Here is a 16,508-nt window from a genome sequence, read left to right on the forward strand (position 1 = left end):
GCTGCCCCCGCCATTCCTCCTATCCAGTTCACTTGTATTCTGCCATCTCTGGGCCCATGTGTGCTCCCCTGGTCCCCCCCCACTGTGCTCCCTCCCCTCTCCTGCCGGCTGCTGCAGGGGATGCGTCACAATAGAGGACCAGGAAGGGGTCGGTAAATATGTAATTTACCAGCTTCTTCCTTTTCTGAATGGACAGAGTCATAGTCAGTCACATTGTAAAAAAATAAAATAAAATGATAAAAAATAATACAATTAAAATACCAAAAAATAAAAACTACTGACACCAGTGGTCGCAAAGGTCACACTTGCAACTGGGCCCTGGCATTCCGACACCGTGGGGAGGCCCCAAGATGGCAGGAAGGGGGCCCACTGCAGAACTTGTGAAAGGGTCCCGCTGCGGGAGTGTAATTAAGGGCCCCGCAACGAGAGTAAAGGTGGGAAGAGCCCCAGACTTGAAGGGAAGGGTCCCGGCCAGGGGTCCGGGGGGCCCTTCATGGTTTCTTGCACCGGGGCCCTGAAGGTTCTAGTTACGCCTCTGCACAGACATGACTAGGCATGATGGGAATTGTAGTTCCTGAACAACTGGAGGGCCATGGTTTGAAGACCCCTGCGTCTAAACGCATGTAAATGTAGGTTTGGAATGCGGCCTTATTCCTCTCAGATCATTTCTCCTGTGTGAAAATAACCAAAAACACACGCCTGTTCTCTTGAATGTAAATTTCATGAAATGACTTGTTTTTACACAACATTCTCCCCGCCGGCCTCTCACAGCCAACGTCTTCAGCACACAGAATATTTGGCAATGTGAGGCTGAGAGGAGGGCGTGGAGGAGGAGGACAGGAAGGGCTGGGAGGAGATTCATCATATTTTACTCCAGAGTACTGAAGAGAAGTTCTTACAGCTTACAGGTGACCTGACCAGATCTCCGAGCGACCGTCGCCATGGACCAGCGCAGAGTGCCCTTCCAGGTACCACACACCGCCTCATATTTGCCACTCGGCAACCAAATAGGCCTTTGCACTTGAAAAATGCCTTCTTGAAATGGTTACCGTGAGCATCTCTGAGGCAATATTTTGTTCCTATTCTTCTAATCTTTAGCATATTCATTTCAGGTGCAGTAACCCATGGCAACCGGATTTCATCTTAGCCCACGTTCACATTGGTCCAATTTGACGTGCGATTTGACATGTCAAATCAGAGACAATTGCACCGTTCGAATCGGTGCGACGCCGACTTAGCTGCGTCGCACTGATTCCGAAAAGTAGTTTCTGTACTACTTTTGGCTACTTTGGGGGGCGATTTCAATAGATATCGGTGCAGGAACCTGTGAAATCACCTTCAGGGCTGGTTCACACTCTTGCAAGTGCGGCGATCGCATGTAATATCGGAGCGCACTGCTCCTTCGTTACATGCGATCGGATGTGCGGATGCGAATTCAGCCATACACCTTGTATGGCTGAAATTCGCACTGCACCCACACCAAAGTCGCACAGGACCCTTTTTTCCAGCCACATCAGGATCGGATCGCACAGTGGTTCACACTTGTGCGATCTGATCCTGTGTGAACTGTCAGATTGCACTGCGATATGCGATCAAACTGGGGGTGTCGTTAACATTTAATTGACACCCCCTGCGTATCGCATATGGCAGTGTGAACTGCCAGATGTGCGTTTGCGATGCAAATTCGCAGCCTTCCCCGCATCGCACAAGTGTGACCCGGGACTCAAAGTCGGATTGAAATCGTGCGTTCAGCTGAACGCGCGCAATTTCAAATCGGCCCCAAGTGTGAACCTAGGTTACGAAAGTGTTTTTTTTGCCTTGTTGACCTCCAGTCAAGTGGTTTTACCCCCCCCCCCCCTTTATAGCCAGGTCATTTATTGCGATATGGCACTACGTTACTTTATCTGACAATTGCGCAGTCGTGCGACGCTGTACACAAATAAAATTTATGTCTTTTCCCCCCCCCCCCCACAAATAGACCTTTCTTTTGGTGGTATTGGAGCACCTCAAAAATGACTGCCAATTTTGAAAAAACATCAATATTTTTTACTTTCTGCTTTAAAATATATCCAATAAAAAATGTATAAAAACCGAATTTCTTCATCAGTGTAGGCCAATATGTATTCTGTATGTATTTTTATTTATTTTTTGCTAGTAATGGTGGCGATCAGGGACTTAGCCCCCGTTCACACTGGGGCGACCTGTCAGGCGACCTGGTCACCTGACAGGTCGCCGTAGGTCGCCTGGCATAGAGAAGCTGTGGACCCGTTCTAATAGTCGCTCCGACTTAGAAAAAGGGTCCGGAGCTTCTTTGGGGCGACCTGGAGCGACCTGCATTGACTTCAATGTTATGAAGTCCGTGCCGGCCGCTCCGAGGTCGCGGGGCGAGCAGCGCGCCGCGACCTGTGAGTTCGCCCCGGGAAGTAGCGTCGCCCCAGTGTGAACGGGGCCTTATAGCTAGGGCTAGGTTATTGCGGTGAACAAATCGGCACTTTTCCACTGCAAGTACCGGCTGGGCTCTACCCGGCCCTGCTTGGCCCGGTTTGCTTTTCCACTGCTGGTACCGCATGGTACGGTGTTGGAACGGTTCGGTACGGTTTGGTGCGGTTTGGTACGGTTTGCATTTCCACTAAAGTAGTACTAAAGTTAAGTGGGTGGGATAACAACGGGGTGGGTGGGATTCTCTGACCAATCAGTGGCTAGTAGTGACTGCATGCAAAGGATTGTGGGATATGGTACCGGGATCAATGTCCTCCCTACTGACAGAACGGTGGTCTGCCTTGTTTGCCCTTCTGCCTGTGGACTAAACAATTGGTGGGCGACGGCGGACATCGAGTGCACGGTACCCCCCGCTGGGCTCCAGCTGTGTATGATCACAGTGGGAGCAAGTCGCCGCCGGCGCATGCCCAAGACTCAGAAAGTGTCAGATCGCATACTGGACACGTGATCTGGCGCAGAACGGCCGCAGTATAGGTGCGGTGGGCAGTCGTAAGGTGGTTAGAGCAAATTTTATATTTATAATTTTAAATGAGATTTAGGCTTAGTTTACACTTGTGCCTAGGGTAAGGTAAAAACTATACAAAGCCACGGGGGTAAACACGTGCCGCGGATTTGCACGTATTGCAATGCAGCAGAAACTATTTGCCTGCACTGGATCACATGGTACAACTTGATCATGTGATCTGGTTTCAGTACGTTTTAAAAATTGGTGCATGCATGATTTTTGGGGGCGATGCAGTGCGATTTCAGGCCTTGCACCATACTGAATCACAGGTGAATTGCACAGGACTGCAGTGGCCATTCCTGTGCGATTCATATGTGATTCATAGCGTGAACCTAGGCTTAGTGTGTGGGCAGATGTCAATATTGGGCTGGAGTGAAGTGAAGCAGGGGGTAGTGCGATGTGCATTTTAGCTCTTCACACAGTTCCCACTTTTAGGGCTCTTTCACACGGGCGATCCGATCAGATCCGCCTGTCAGTTTTTTAGGCGGATCTGATCGGATCTGATCCATGCAGCTCTATGGGGCAGCGGATGTCAGCGGAGACACCTCCGCTGACACCCGCTGCCATCCGTATCCGATCCTGTCCTTGAAATCTGGACGGATGGAAACCCTATTTTTCCATCCGTTCAGTAATCGGATCGGATGGGATGGGGTGAGAGCGGACAGGCGGTCCGCTCTCATCCGATCCCCCATAGAGGGCAGCGGGGGCTGAGACACCTCCCTCTCCGCTCTGCAAGCGGAGACGGAGCTGTCATCCCCCGACTCAGCGGGGATCGCGGATCGATCCCCGCTGAGCAACACGGATCCGCCTACGGAGACGGACCGTGTGAAAGAGCCCTTATTTTTTATTTGAGGTGCATAAAGTAACACCTGTTTAATGTCACAACACAGCAGCACCGTGCGTTGCACTGCTATGCAATGCCTTCCTGTGAGCTGCACTTGTGGTCTGCGTTGCAGTAAGAACAGGGTGCAAAGAAAACAATTGTTTTCTATGAGCCCTATTGGTGATTGGTGTTCTTCCAGTGCGGAAGAAATGCCAGTCACTACACTATGCCTGAATTAAGCCTAACCCAGTGGCCACTGGACGCGCATTGATAGCCCTCAGTGCTGGGCCCTACCATGGGTCTGGCTGGGTCCATTAGACCCAGTCGGCACTTAACCACTTTAGCCCCGGAAGGATTTGCCCCCTTTCTGACCAGGCCCTATTTTGCGATTTGGCACTGCATCATTTTAACGGACAACTGCGCGGCCGTGCGATGCTGTAAAAGTTAACGACACCCCCAGTTGCGATTGCATATCGCAGTGCGATCTGCAAGTTTGCACAGAATCGGATCGCACTAGTGTGAACCACTATGCGATCCGATTCTGCTGCGGATGAAAAAATGCCTCATGTGCGTGTTTATTGCGGATGCGGTGCGAATTCAGCCATACAAAGAATATGGCTGAAATTCGCACTGCACGTGAGCTCGCATTTAATTTAGGAGCAGTGCGCTCCGAATTACATGCGATCTCCGCGATCGCACTAATGTGAACCGGCACTTACTGGGTGGCTACCTCAGGTTCACACTCGGCTTGCAGAAGAGGGGGTCTGGAGTGTCCCTGTTCACCATTTGGGGACAAATCAAGTCGCAATTTTTGCTCGAATTCTGACCTGAAATGGAGCCAAAGACGCACAGGACCCTTCTGCAATGCGCTTCCCAGCCACCCCAGAGATGTGTCAACGGGCTCTATTGAGAGCCGGTCACACTCTCCTGTCATGCAAATTGGATGCAGGGGAAACCGGCCTCCGATTCGCATAAATGAGAACCCAGCCTGAAGGAAGTGTGCCCATCTTTAGTTCTGACTTCACTTGCTGCATGCTTCTGCTGAGATAAAGACTCATTTATGAGGCCACTGAACCAGCATGACAGCTAAGGAAGTAGTGTTTTCAGAGTTTGGCAATGTCCCAACCTCCTCCGGCTGCAGAAAATGATAACATTACATAAAGAATAACAAACAACCCCGGTGATGCGCAGCGTGCAATGATATTTCCTGCTGCGACTGTTTTTTTGTTACATATGCGGCGATGGCTTTAACCACTTTACCACCGGAGGATTTTGCTGTCTTACGTCCGGGCCACTTTTTGCGATTCGGCACTTTGCGAATTTAACTGACAATTGCGCGGTCGTGCGACGCCGTACCCAAACGAAATTTACGTCCTTTTTTTCCCACAAACAGAGCTTTCTTTTAATGGCATTTGATCACCTATGCGATTTTTAGTTTTTGCGCTATAAACAAAAAAAGAGCGTAAATTTTGAAAAAATAACAATATTTTTCACATCTTTTTATATGAAATTCCCCCCCAAAAAAAATGTAAAAATCATTTTTTTAATTTTTGGCCAATTTGTTTTCTGCTACATATATTTGGTAAAAAAAAATCACAATAAGAGTATTTTGATTGGTTTGCGCAAAAGTTATTGCGTTTACTAACTACGGGAAAGATTTCTGTCATTTTTGGTGTTTTTTTTTTTTTAACGAATAATAACGGTGATCTACGATTTTTTTTGCAGGACTGCGACATTGCGGCGGACAGATCGGTCCCCTAACTGACCTTTTTGACACTTTTGGGGGGACCAGTGACATTACTACAGTAATCAGTGCTAAAAATATTGACTGTTACTGCAATAATGACACTGGCAGTAAAGGGGTTAGCACAGTGGGTGATCAAAGGGTTAAATGTAAGCCTAGGGGAGTGTTTACTAACTGTGGAGGGCGGGGCTTGTGAAATGACCAAAGAGACCTGTGATCCTAAATAGAATGATCACAGGAGCTCTGTGATCGTACCAGGGAGATGAACGGTCAGCTGTGTTTACATATACATTGTACATTCACATCAGTCCCTGCCCTCAAGGAGCTTACAATCTAAGGTCCCTAACTCACATACATACACAGTAGGGCCAATTTGTTTTAATACAGGATCCAATTAACCTACCAGCATGTCTTTGGAGTTTGGGAGGAAACCGGAGTACGCGGAGGAAACCCACAAAGGCACAGGGAGAACATGCAAACTCCAGGCAGGTAGTGTCGTGGTTGGGATTTGAACCAGCGACCCTCTTGCTGCTAGGTGAAAGTGCCAACCACTACACCACTGTGCCGCCCAACCACTACACCACTGTGCCGCCCAACCACTACACCACTGTGCCGCCCAACCACTACACCACTGTGCTGCCTATTCTTCTCTCTGAGCGGGAAACGATCACAGGTGGCCGGTGACAATCGGGCCACCAGCCCCGTGCATTGGCATCCCCGCTACCTACTGGGGGCGGGAGCACACCGCCGGCGGCGCACGCTTGACCTCCAGCACCACGCGTGCGAATGACATAGTGCTACGACGGTTTGTGCAGCCGAGCCAGCCTGCTGCAGTAAAACTGTGGCGGGCGGTTGGCAAGTGGTTAAAAAGAATCTGTCCATAAGATTATATGTGTATATCAGATATTTTATGTGTTATTTACCTGTAAAAGCCTACGTTTTGTAGCCATTCAAAAGCCCTGAAACTGCTGCTGGTTGCCACCATCTTGGATGTGATGTCAGCAGCCCCAGCAGGCTGTCACTATGGCCACCCTCCATAGCAGCCGTTCCCAAACTTTCCACCTTTGGGGATCCCTAGAAATATTTTTCAAGTCTCAGGGAGCCCTTGCTAAAAATGTATTGTGTGATCAGTAGGGCTGGGTTCACACCGATTCATTTTGCAGCGTCTTTTCAGTTTTGCAGAAATGCACTACAGTCCATTTAACATGATTTCTTATGGGTCATGTTCACACCTCTGTGTTTTCAACCAGTGTTTTTTTTTTGGAAGGGGTGAGGGAGGTTTTTGCCCGCAGCAGGTTGCGTTTTTGGTTCTATAGACTTCAATGGAAATGCATCAGAAATGCATGAAAAACGCAGTGGAAACGCATTAACCACTTAAGCCCCGAAAGATTTCCCCCCCTTCCTGACCAGGGCCTATTTTGCGATTCGGCACTGCGTGACTTTAACGGACAATTGCGCGGTCGTGCGACGCTGTACCTAAACTAATTTGACGTCCTTTTTTTCCCACAAACAGAGCTTTCTTTTGGTGGTATTTGATCACCTGTGCGATTTTTTGATCATGCGCTATAAACAAAAAAAGAGCGTTAATTTTGCAAAAATAACAATATTTTCACATTTTTTTATATGAAATTCCCCCAAAAAAATGTAAAAATCTAATTTTTTTAACATTTTCGGCCAATTTGTTTTATGCTACATATGTTTGGTAAAAAAAATCGCAAAAAGCGTATTTTGATTGGTTTGCGCAAAAGTTATCACGTTTACTAACAAAGGGAAAGATTTTTGTCATTTTTGGTGTTTTTTTTTTTAACGAGTAATGGCGGCGATCTGCGATTTTTTTTGCGGGACTGCGACATTGCGGCGGACAGATCGGACCCTTGACTGACATTTTTGACACTTTTGGGGTTACCAGTGACATTTCTACAGTAATCAGTGCTATACATATGCACTGTTACTGTAAAAATGACACTGGCAGGGAAGGGGTTAACTGTATTGGAGAGGGAGGGGTTAAGTGTGTCCTAGGGGCGTGCTTCTAACTGTGATTGGACATGGCTACTAGTGTAAAAACAGAAATCAACGGTCCTACATAGTAGAACCGTCTGATCTCCATTTTTACACAGGGGAGAATGACAGGCGGCTTGTTTACATCAGCCACCTGCCTTTCTCCCTTCCCGGCGAACGATCGCGAGTGACTGGCGGACATTGGGTCCGCCGGTCACATGCACTGACTTGTTAAGGAACGAGCCGGGGCGGGCGCGTGCCTCAGCGGGCGCGTGCTCGCCCGCTATTGGCTCACAAGCGAGTGACAGGCTAGTGACGTACCGGTACGTCACTTTGCCTGGCCGGGGCTGACCGCCGCAGTATATGTACTTGCGGCGGTCTGCAAGTGGTTAAAGACACAAGCACTGATGCGTTTTTGATGCATTTCTGCTGGTTTCTCTGGCATGACAACAGACACCTCCCAAAGCACCAAACACATCAAAAATGTGTCAGAAACTCATGTCAAAATAAAATGCAACGGAAAAATGCATCCACTGCAACCCGCTTAGGTTTGAACCTAGGGTAAGTTGTAGATATAATAATAATAATAATAATAATAAGTAAAAACTCGACACAAAGGCTAGTCATTTTTAACACCCACATGCCCTATAGGGGAAAATTATTTTCACTAATAGTCATAAAACTAAAATTAAGTAAATAATTATAGCCATAAAAGAAAAGCAGTGAAAAGGTTGGTGCTCCCTCCCATTGGAGGTCAGGGGAAAGAACCCTCCCCTCACATTGGTGGCCAGTGTAGATGGGTCCTCTTACCATGATGGTCAGTGGGAGAGGTGAATTTTCAGATTGTTAGTATGGTGCTTTCAACAGCCGACTCCGACTTTTCGGCTGACAAAATCCTGATGTGCAGGCTATAAAATTTTTGTCGTCCGTCAAAACAACGTCCGATTTTCGTCTCATTAGTACAGATTTCGACGGAAAAAAATCTTATGAGCAAGACTGGGCATGCTCAGAGATGAAAGAACACATAGAAAGCAATCCAACACATGACATCACTTCTGAAGTAGAATTCTCGTACGGGAAAATTTGTATGAAAAAAACCTCTTCACTTTCCACATCAGACCAGCATGCCAAAAAAAACGGACGACAGATCGTTCGATAATCTGATCGTGTGTACGGGGCTTTACATTGGTGGCCAGTGATAGAACCACCTCTTAACGTTGGTGGGCAGGTGAGAGAAGGACCCTTTAACGTTGGTGGTCGTGGTACTTCTCCCTTACATTGGTAGTCAGTTGGAGATGGGCCCCTTACACTGGTGGCCAGTGAGAGAAAGACCCCTTAATGTTGGCGGTCATGGTAGTGCTTCCTTACATTGGTAGTCAATAGAAGACAGGCCTCCTTACATTGGTGGCCAGTGAGAGAAAGACCTCTTTAAGCTGGTGGTCATGTTAGTGCTTCCTTACATTTATAGTCAGTAGAAGACGGGCCTCCATACATTGGTGGCCAGTGAGAGAAGTATGCCTTTACATTGGTGGTCATGGTATGTAGTGCTCCCTTACATTGGTAGCCAGTAGAAGACAGGCCTCCTTACATTGGTGGCCAGTGAGAGCAAGACCTCTTGAAGTTGGTGGTTATAATAGTGCTTCCTTACATTGGTAGTCAGTAGGAGATGGGCCTCCTTACATTGGTGGCCAGTGAGAGAAAGACCCCTAACATTGGTGGCCATGGTAGTGCTCCCTTACATTGGTAGTCAGTGGAAGACAGGCCTCCTTACATTGGTGGCCAGTGAGAGAAAGACCTCTTGAAGTTGATGGTCATTGTAGTGCTCCCTTACATTGGTACCCAGTAGAAGGTGGGCCTCCTTACATTGGTGGCCAGTGAGAGCAAGACCTCTTGAAGTTGGTGGTTATGGTAGCTCTTCCTTACATTGGTAGTCAGTAGGAGAGGGGCCATCTTTCATTGGTGGCCAGTGAGAGCAGGACCCCTAACATTGGTGGCCATGGTAGTGCTCCCTTACATTGGTAGTCAGTGAAAGATGGGCCTCCTTACATTGGTGGCCAGTGAGAGAAAGACCTCTTGAAGTTGGTGGTCATGGTAGTGCTCCCTTACATTGGTAGCCAGTAGAAGACGGTCCTCCTTACATTGGTGGCCAGTGAGAGCAAGACCTCTTGAAGTTGGTGGTTATGGTAGTGCTTCCTTACATTGGTAGTCAGTAGGAGACGGGCCATCTTACATTGGTGGCCGGTGAGAGAAAGACCCCTAACATTGGTGGCCATGGTAGTGCTCCCTTACATTGGTATTCAGTAGAAGACAGGCCTCCTTACATTGGTGGATAGTAAGAGAAAGACCTCTTGACGTTTGTGGCCATGGTAGCGGTTTCTTAGGCAGGATTCACATATGTGCGAATTGGATGTGACCGGCTGTCAGTGGAGCTGGTTAACACATGTCCAGGAACAGCCGCGGTTCAGTTTCCAAAAGGGTGCTGTGCGTTTTTGAGTCCGGTTCAGGTGCGAATTCAGGCAGAAATTTGCACCTGAACCGCACCTGAACCGGTGAACAGGATTGCACTGGAGCCCCGGCTGCAAACTGTGGCTGCACATATGTGAACCCAGCCTCACACGGGTAGTCAGCTGTGCATAGACACGATAGTGCTCTCTTACATCAGTAGTCGGTAGAAGACATGCCTTCTTATATTGGTGGTCATGGTAGTGCTCCTTTACATTGGTAGTCGGTAGGAGACGGACGCCAATATTTTGATGGTCATTGGGAAGAATGTCAACCTTAAAGACAGTTGAAAAGGTCCTTGGTGTCTGTGGTTACCTATCAAAGATAATGGGGATAGACTCAACAGGTTCCCCTCCACAGCCCTTGATTTTAGAACTATACTGTCACTATCAGGAGGTCAATTTGTCACTGCCCACTAGTCAAATAACTCCTAGCATCCTCTAGATCAGGGGTGCCAAACTTAATTTCAATGCGGGCCGCATCAAAATTATGGTTGTCCTCAAAGAGCCGGTTATATCTGTAAGTTTAGATGTCCAGAGCACCCCATGCCCCCTTACACCCTTACATGAGATGTCAAGAGCCCCCCACCATCATAAGTCAAGAGTCACCCACCCTCCCTTACATCACAACGCACCCCCTTACCTTGTGCTACTGCCAGGAAGAAGATGCGGGTTGATCTGGGAAGAAGAAAGTGCAAGGTATGGAGGAGGACCAGAGGAGGGCTGGAGTCAGCTTACAGAGTCTGCTGAATGCTGAGACCAGCGGAGGCAGAGACAAGGTGGTGGTGTGGCTGCAGGATCTGTAGGAGGAGTTCTGCCCTCCTCTCTGCTGCAGACTGCTGAGAAGGGGGGGGGGGTGCAAAGACAGGCCTTTCTGCAGCAGCACAGAGAAACACAGGATCTGGCAAAGGAGTTCTGTCCTCTCTGCTGCCGACTACTGAGACAAGGTGGGGCAGAGAGGTGTGAGGGCCACATGAAATGACCTGGGGGGCCGCATTCGGCCCGCGGGCCTTGTGTTTGACACCTGTGCTCTAGAGCAGTGATGGCAAACCTTGGCACCCCAAATGTTTTGAAACTACATTTCCCGTGATGCTTAACTACACAGCAGAGTGCATGAGCATCATGGGAAATGTAGTTCCAAAACATCTGGGGTGCCAGGGTTTGCCATCACTGCTCTAGAGCAGTGGTCCTCAACCCTGGCCTACAGGGCCCACTAACAGGCCAGGTTTGCAAGATAACTGAAATACATCCCAGGTGATATCAGTACTCTAGTCTGCATCTCCCCAAGGTAATACTTAAAATCTGGCCTGTTAGTGGGCCCTGAGGACCGGAGTTGAGGACCACTGCTCTAGAGGAACCCCGGGAACTCCACAGAACCCTGGTTGAGAAAGGCAGCTCTATAGTATTTCCCAATGTTTCTCCCTTGAGAGCTACATAAAAGGTGAAGGGAGGGGCAGAGCATCTGGGCCAGCACAGTAAATAATTGGACAATCCCAGAGGAGGAGCTATGGCTATGACATGACAGGAGGGGAGGGGTTGTGCTAGGGAGTTGACTGTCCCTCAACAAGTTCAGAGGCATTTCAAATACTTAATATTTCTGTGATTTTACCTACACATTTTTTGGTTAACTTCCTTTGGAAACTGATAAAGGCTTATGCCCCGTACACACGCATCGATAATTGGCCGGGAATTTTCGGCCAACGTCCGATCGGCCGATTTTCGGCTTGTTAGTATGATGCTTTCGACAACCGACTCCGACTTTTCGGCCGAATAAAATCAGGTGTGCAGGCTATAAAATTTTTGTTGGCCGTCAACACAACGGCCGATTTTCCATCAGTCAGTACAGATTTCGGGCAGACAAAAATCTGATGAGCAAGACTGGGCATGCTCAGAGAAGAAAAAACACACGGAAAGTAAACCAGCACATGACATCACTTCTGAAGTAGATTTTTGTTGGCCGAGAAAATTCATGTGCAGTCTAGGCACATTCCAACCAACAAAACACCACTCTGGACAAAAGTCGGACGATCGGTCGGCCGATAATCGTTGCGTGTGTACGAGGCATTAGGCTTCCAATAAAGACTACAAGCAGACATTTCATCACTTCTATCACTGACCCATTGTAATGTCATGGCCCGCTGTTGTCACTATCAAGAAACCCTCCCTGAATAATGCAGCCAGCACTGAGAACATGTAGACAGGACATGGCTGCAAAAAGGCCACTGTAGATCTGCAATACTTAAGATGCAACAAAGGATAAAAAAAAGAGGAAAACAAATATTTTCTCTAATAAAAAAGTTTATTGGAAACAGGGCTTTAGCAAACTAAACATCGTTCAGTTAGTGTTTACATTAACATTACACTTTAATCCTTCGTAAACTGTTCCCACATTCTTTTAAAATGTCCAAAAATAACAATTCCAGCCTGTTTTGTATAAAAGGCAGTTTATGAAAGCCCAGCTTAAAGCGGTGTTCCAGCCTCACCCCCTCCCCCTCCAAAAATTAAAAATCAGCAGCTACACATACTGTAGCTGCTGACTTTTAATATTAGGACACTTACCTGTCCTGGAGTCCAGCGATGTCGGCACCGCAGCCGATGTTTCCATCGGCTGTCGGGTGCTGCCGCCGCCGTTGCTGTTGAGGGAACCCGGCAGGGAAGCCATGCAGCTTCACGGGCGGGTCCAGAGTTGTATAAAGTACTCGAAACCCATACTTGAGTAAAAGTACAAGTGCTCGATCAAAAAGTGACTTGAGTAGAAGTACTAAAGTACTCAACATTTTTTGTACTTAAGTATTGCAAGTAGTTTTTGTAAAAATGTTGCTATTCAAGTACTGAAAGTAAAAGTACAAGTAGTTTTGAAAAAAAAAAATGCTACTCAAGTACTGAAAGTAGAAGTACAAGTACTGTGTTATGTAGTTATTAAAGAAAGAAGTCAAAAGTTTGAACATCATATTGTTTTTTATTATTTCAAATGCAGCTTTTATTTATACATACAGTAGCTTTTATTTTGGTATGCGCTCATAATACACATGTTTTGAGCTTCAAGAAACCTGCCATCTACTGTTCTGGCAGTGGTAATTTTTATAATTGTAACGAGTAACTATGCAGCACAAAAAAAAAAATATCGGAGTAGAAGTATTGAAATCATTGAAAAAATGTAGTGAAGTAAAAGTGGAAGTAGGAGAAAAAAATTCTACTCCAGGAAAGTACAGATACCGCCTTTCGGTACTTAAGTACAGTAGTGAAGTAGTTCTACTTAGTTACTATACATCTCTGGGCGGGCCCCTAATGCGCATGCGCGAAGCGCGCTGCGCATTTGGTTTGGCTGAGAGGTGGGGCAAGGAGGAGGGGGCCAAACTTCCGAGGGACGATGCAGCGGTGCTGTCTCCCGGAAGTGGGGAAGGGTACCTGTCAAAAACAGGTACCCGTTCCCCCCTCCCCCCTGAAAGGTGCCAAATGTGGCATCGGAGGGGGGGATGAAGGAAATGGGTGGAACTCCGCTTTAACTTTTAGTTTAACCCCTTCCCTCCCAACCCTATTGTCCCTTTTGACTGAGTCCAGGGGGTGGGAAGGACTGCCCAATACTGTGACCATTGTTATTGGCTTTCATAGGGGTCACATGATTGAGAGACAGTCCAGCCAGATCATGATTATTACCAGAGACTGATTATATGTATATGTGCAGCACATGGGCATTAAAGCCCACCCTCCTTGCCCCCGCACATATCTATGCATTATGTGGGTGACAAGAGGTAAAATCAACTAAAGACATTCCAGTCGCATAAAAATTAAAGCTGTGCAAAGTCAGTTTGTTTTCTTTGAACAGCAGCAGAGTAGTAATGCCTGAAACACCCTTTGCTGAGTCAGACTTACAGCTCTCCTATCAGCAGGAAACAAGAGAGGCCCAAAGCAAAAGAAAATAGGTGCAAGGCAAGCATGACTAGGCTAGCAGGGTAGTCTAGTTGTTAAAGGTAAAATAAATACCATGGTCAGGAGTTAGTAGAAGAGACATAGGCATTGATTGGTGAAAGTAATGCTAGAGAGGGGCAACAACTGTGTAGAGGTGAGGTCGTAAAGTCTGAGGGGCACTTCGACGATAAAGAAACTTCCCACCCTTCTGTCCTGTGGATGGTGGACTTGTTGGTGGTTGTAGTGGTGTGGTGAATGGGATCCTAGGAGGCGTCCACATTTTTTTGTGTAATATCAGAGTACCGTCTATGGCATGGCATCCTCTGGTTAATCCCAGTTTATGGTGGGTTAAAGGGAATTTGTGGAAATGCAGGTGTCAGAGGGAGATTTCCTATTGTCCTCAAGCTGGTGTTCTGTGGCTGAGGACCTTTAACCACTTAAGCCCCGGAAGATTTTACCCCCTTCCTGACCAGGGTTTTTTTGGGGATTTTTTACTGCGTGACTTTAATGGACAATTGCGCAGTCGTGCGACGCTGTAACTAAACGAATTTGACGTCCTTTTTTTCCCACAAACAGAGCTTTCTTCTGGTGGTATTTGATCACCTGTGCGATTTTTTGATCATGCGCTATAAACAAAAAAGGGCGTCAATTTTGCAAAAATAACAATATTTTTCACATTTTTTTATATGAAATTCCCCCCCAAAAAAAAGTAAAAATCTAAATTGTTTAACATTTTCGGCCAATTTGTTTTATGCTACATATGCTTGGTAAAAAAGATCGCAAAAAGCGTATTTTGATTGGTTTGCGCGAAAGTTATCGCGTTTACTAATAAAGGGAAAGAGTTTTGTCATTTTTGGTGTTTTTTTTTAACGCGTAATGGCGGCGATCTGCAATTTTTTTTGCGGGACTGCGACATTGCGGCGGACAGATCGGACCCTTGACTGACATTTTTGACACTTTTGGGGTTACCAGTGACATTACTACAGTAATCAGTGCTATACATATCAGCTGTTACTGTAACAATTATACTGGCAGGGAAGGGGTTAACTGTATTGAAGAGGGAGGGGTTAAGTGTGTCCTAGGGGCGTGTTTCTAACTGTAAAGGGACATGGCTATTGGTGTAAAAACAGAGATCAATGGTCCTACATAGTAGAACCGTCTGATCTCCATTTTTACACAGGGGAGAATGACAGGCGGCTTGTTTACATAAGCCGTCCACCTTTCTCCCTTCACTGGAGCGATCGTGAGTGACCGGCGGACAATCGGGTCCGCCGGTCACATGGACTGACTTGTCAGTGAACGAGCCGGGGCGGGCGCGCGCCTCGGCGGGTGCGCGCCCGCCCGCAATTGGCTCACAAGTCAGTGACAGGCGAGTGACGTACCCCTACGTCAATCTGCCTGGCCGGGGCTGACCGCCGCAGTATATAGTCGTGCGGCGGTCGGCAACCGGTTAAATGGTTCCGCAGATACAAATTTTGTGTTGGTTTGGTAGTGCCTCCAAGGATCGGCAACCTGGGTCATTTTTGTTATTTGTATATATTTCTGTTCTAAGGAATGTTGATATGTTGTTTATTGTTAATAAATGGACGCTATGGTCAATTTTGACTTCAAAAGTGTGTCGGTTGTATCATTTTAGTTATAAGTGGCAAGTGGGGTTCACAGGGCTGTAGCACATAGGGCACTATCTCTGGTATGCCTTAAGCCCCGTACACACGAGAAGAAATTCGGCGGGAAATTTCGTCCGACACCGATCTGCCGATTTTCGGATTGTTAGTATGGTGCTTCCGACAACCGACTCCGACATTTTTCGGCCGAAAAAATCCTGGTGTGCAGACTATAAAATTTTTGGTCCTCTGTCAAAACACATCCGATTTTCGTCTCATTAGTACAGATTTCGATGGGGAAAAATCTTATGAGCAAGACTAGGCATGCTCAGAGATGAAAGAACACAAAGAAAGCAATCCAACACATGACATCACTTGTGAAGTAGAATTCTGTCGTACGGTAAAATTTGTGTGCAGTCTAGGCACATTCCAACCAACAGACACCACTCTGGACAAAAGACGGACAACCGGTCGGCGGAAATTAGTGTGTGTACGAGGCTTTAGTCATGAGCTTTTCTGATTGGATAAATCTAGCTTGGACTCTGCAGCAGTGTCATACATCTGCAGAGAGACTTCTGATTCCAAACAGAGAGCAAGGGTTCTTTTGTAACACAGGTGGCAGAAGACAGGTATATCAGATAGTGATCCACAAGGGATATTATATGCATTGAGTTTGCATCTTCTTGTTTTATGGATGCTGCTGTTACCTTCAGCTAAATCAAAGCGTTCTGTAAAGTGTTTGGTATCAGGAACAGTTTGGAGGAACAAGCTGCCCATTTGAGTAATGCAAGTCCTGTGGAGCAATGTGAAGGGATCTGACGTGGACATCTAGGAGATGGTTTCACCACTTACCAATTTCCTTTCCGGCAGTTGGGCAAGATTCTTGATGAAACAAAATCTGTGTAATGGTTCTCTATTGTGTCAA

General features: G+C 47.0%; 1 protein-coding gene across 2 annotated transcripts in view; it reads left to right on the plus strand.

Annotated features, from left to right (window-relative positions):
• The first annotated feature begins 817 nt into the window (after positions 1-817).
• LOC309565267 (catalase-like) overlaps positions 818-16,508 on the plus strand; it is a 96,551-nt gene continuing 80,860 nt past the window's right edge. The window contains exon 1 of one of the 2 annotated variants that reach the window (XM_082270154.1): positions 818-968. In XM_082270154.1, the coding sequence (XP_082126280.1) occupies positions 942-968 (27 nt within the window). In that variant the 5' untranslated portion in view covers positions 818-941. The remainder of the gene's footprint in view (positions 969-16,508) is intronic. The other variant, XM_082270153.1, reaches the window with a different exon arrangement.

Source organism: Pelophylax lessonae (genome assembly GCF_965119305.1).
Source record: "Pelophylax lessonae genome assembly, chromosome: 10".
NCBI classification, from domain to species: Eukaryota; Metazoa; Chordata; class Amphibia; order Anura; family Ranidae; genus Pelophylax; species Pelophylax lessonae.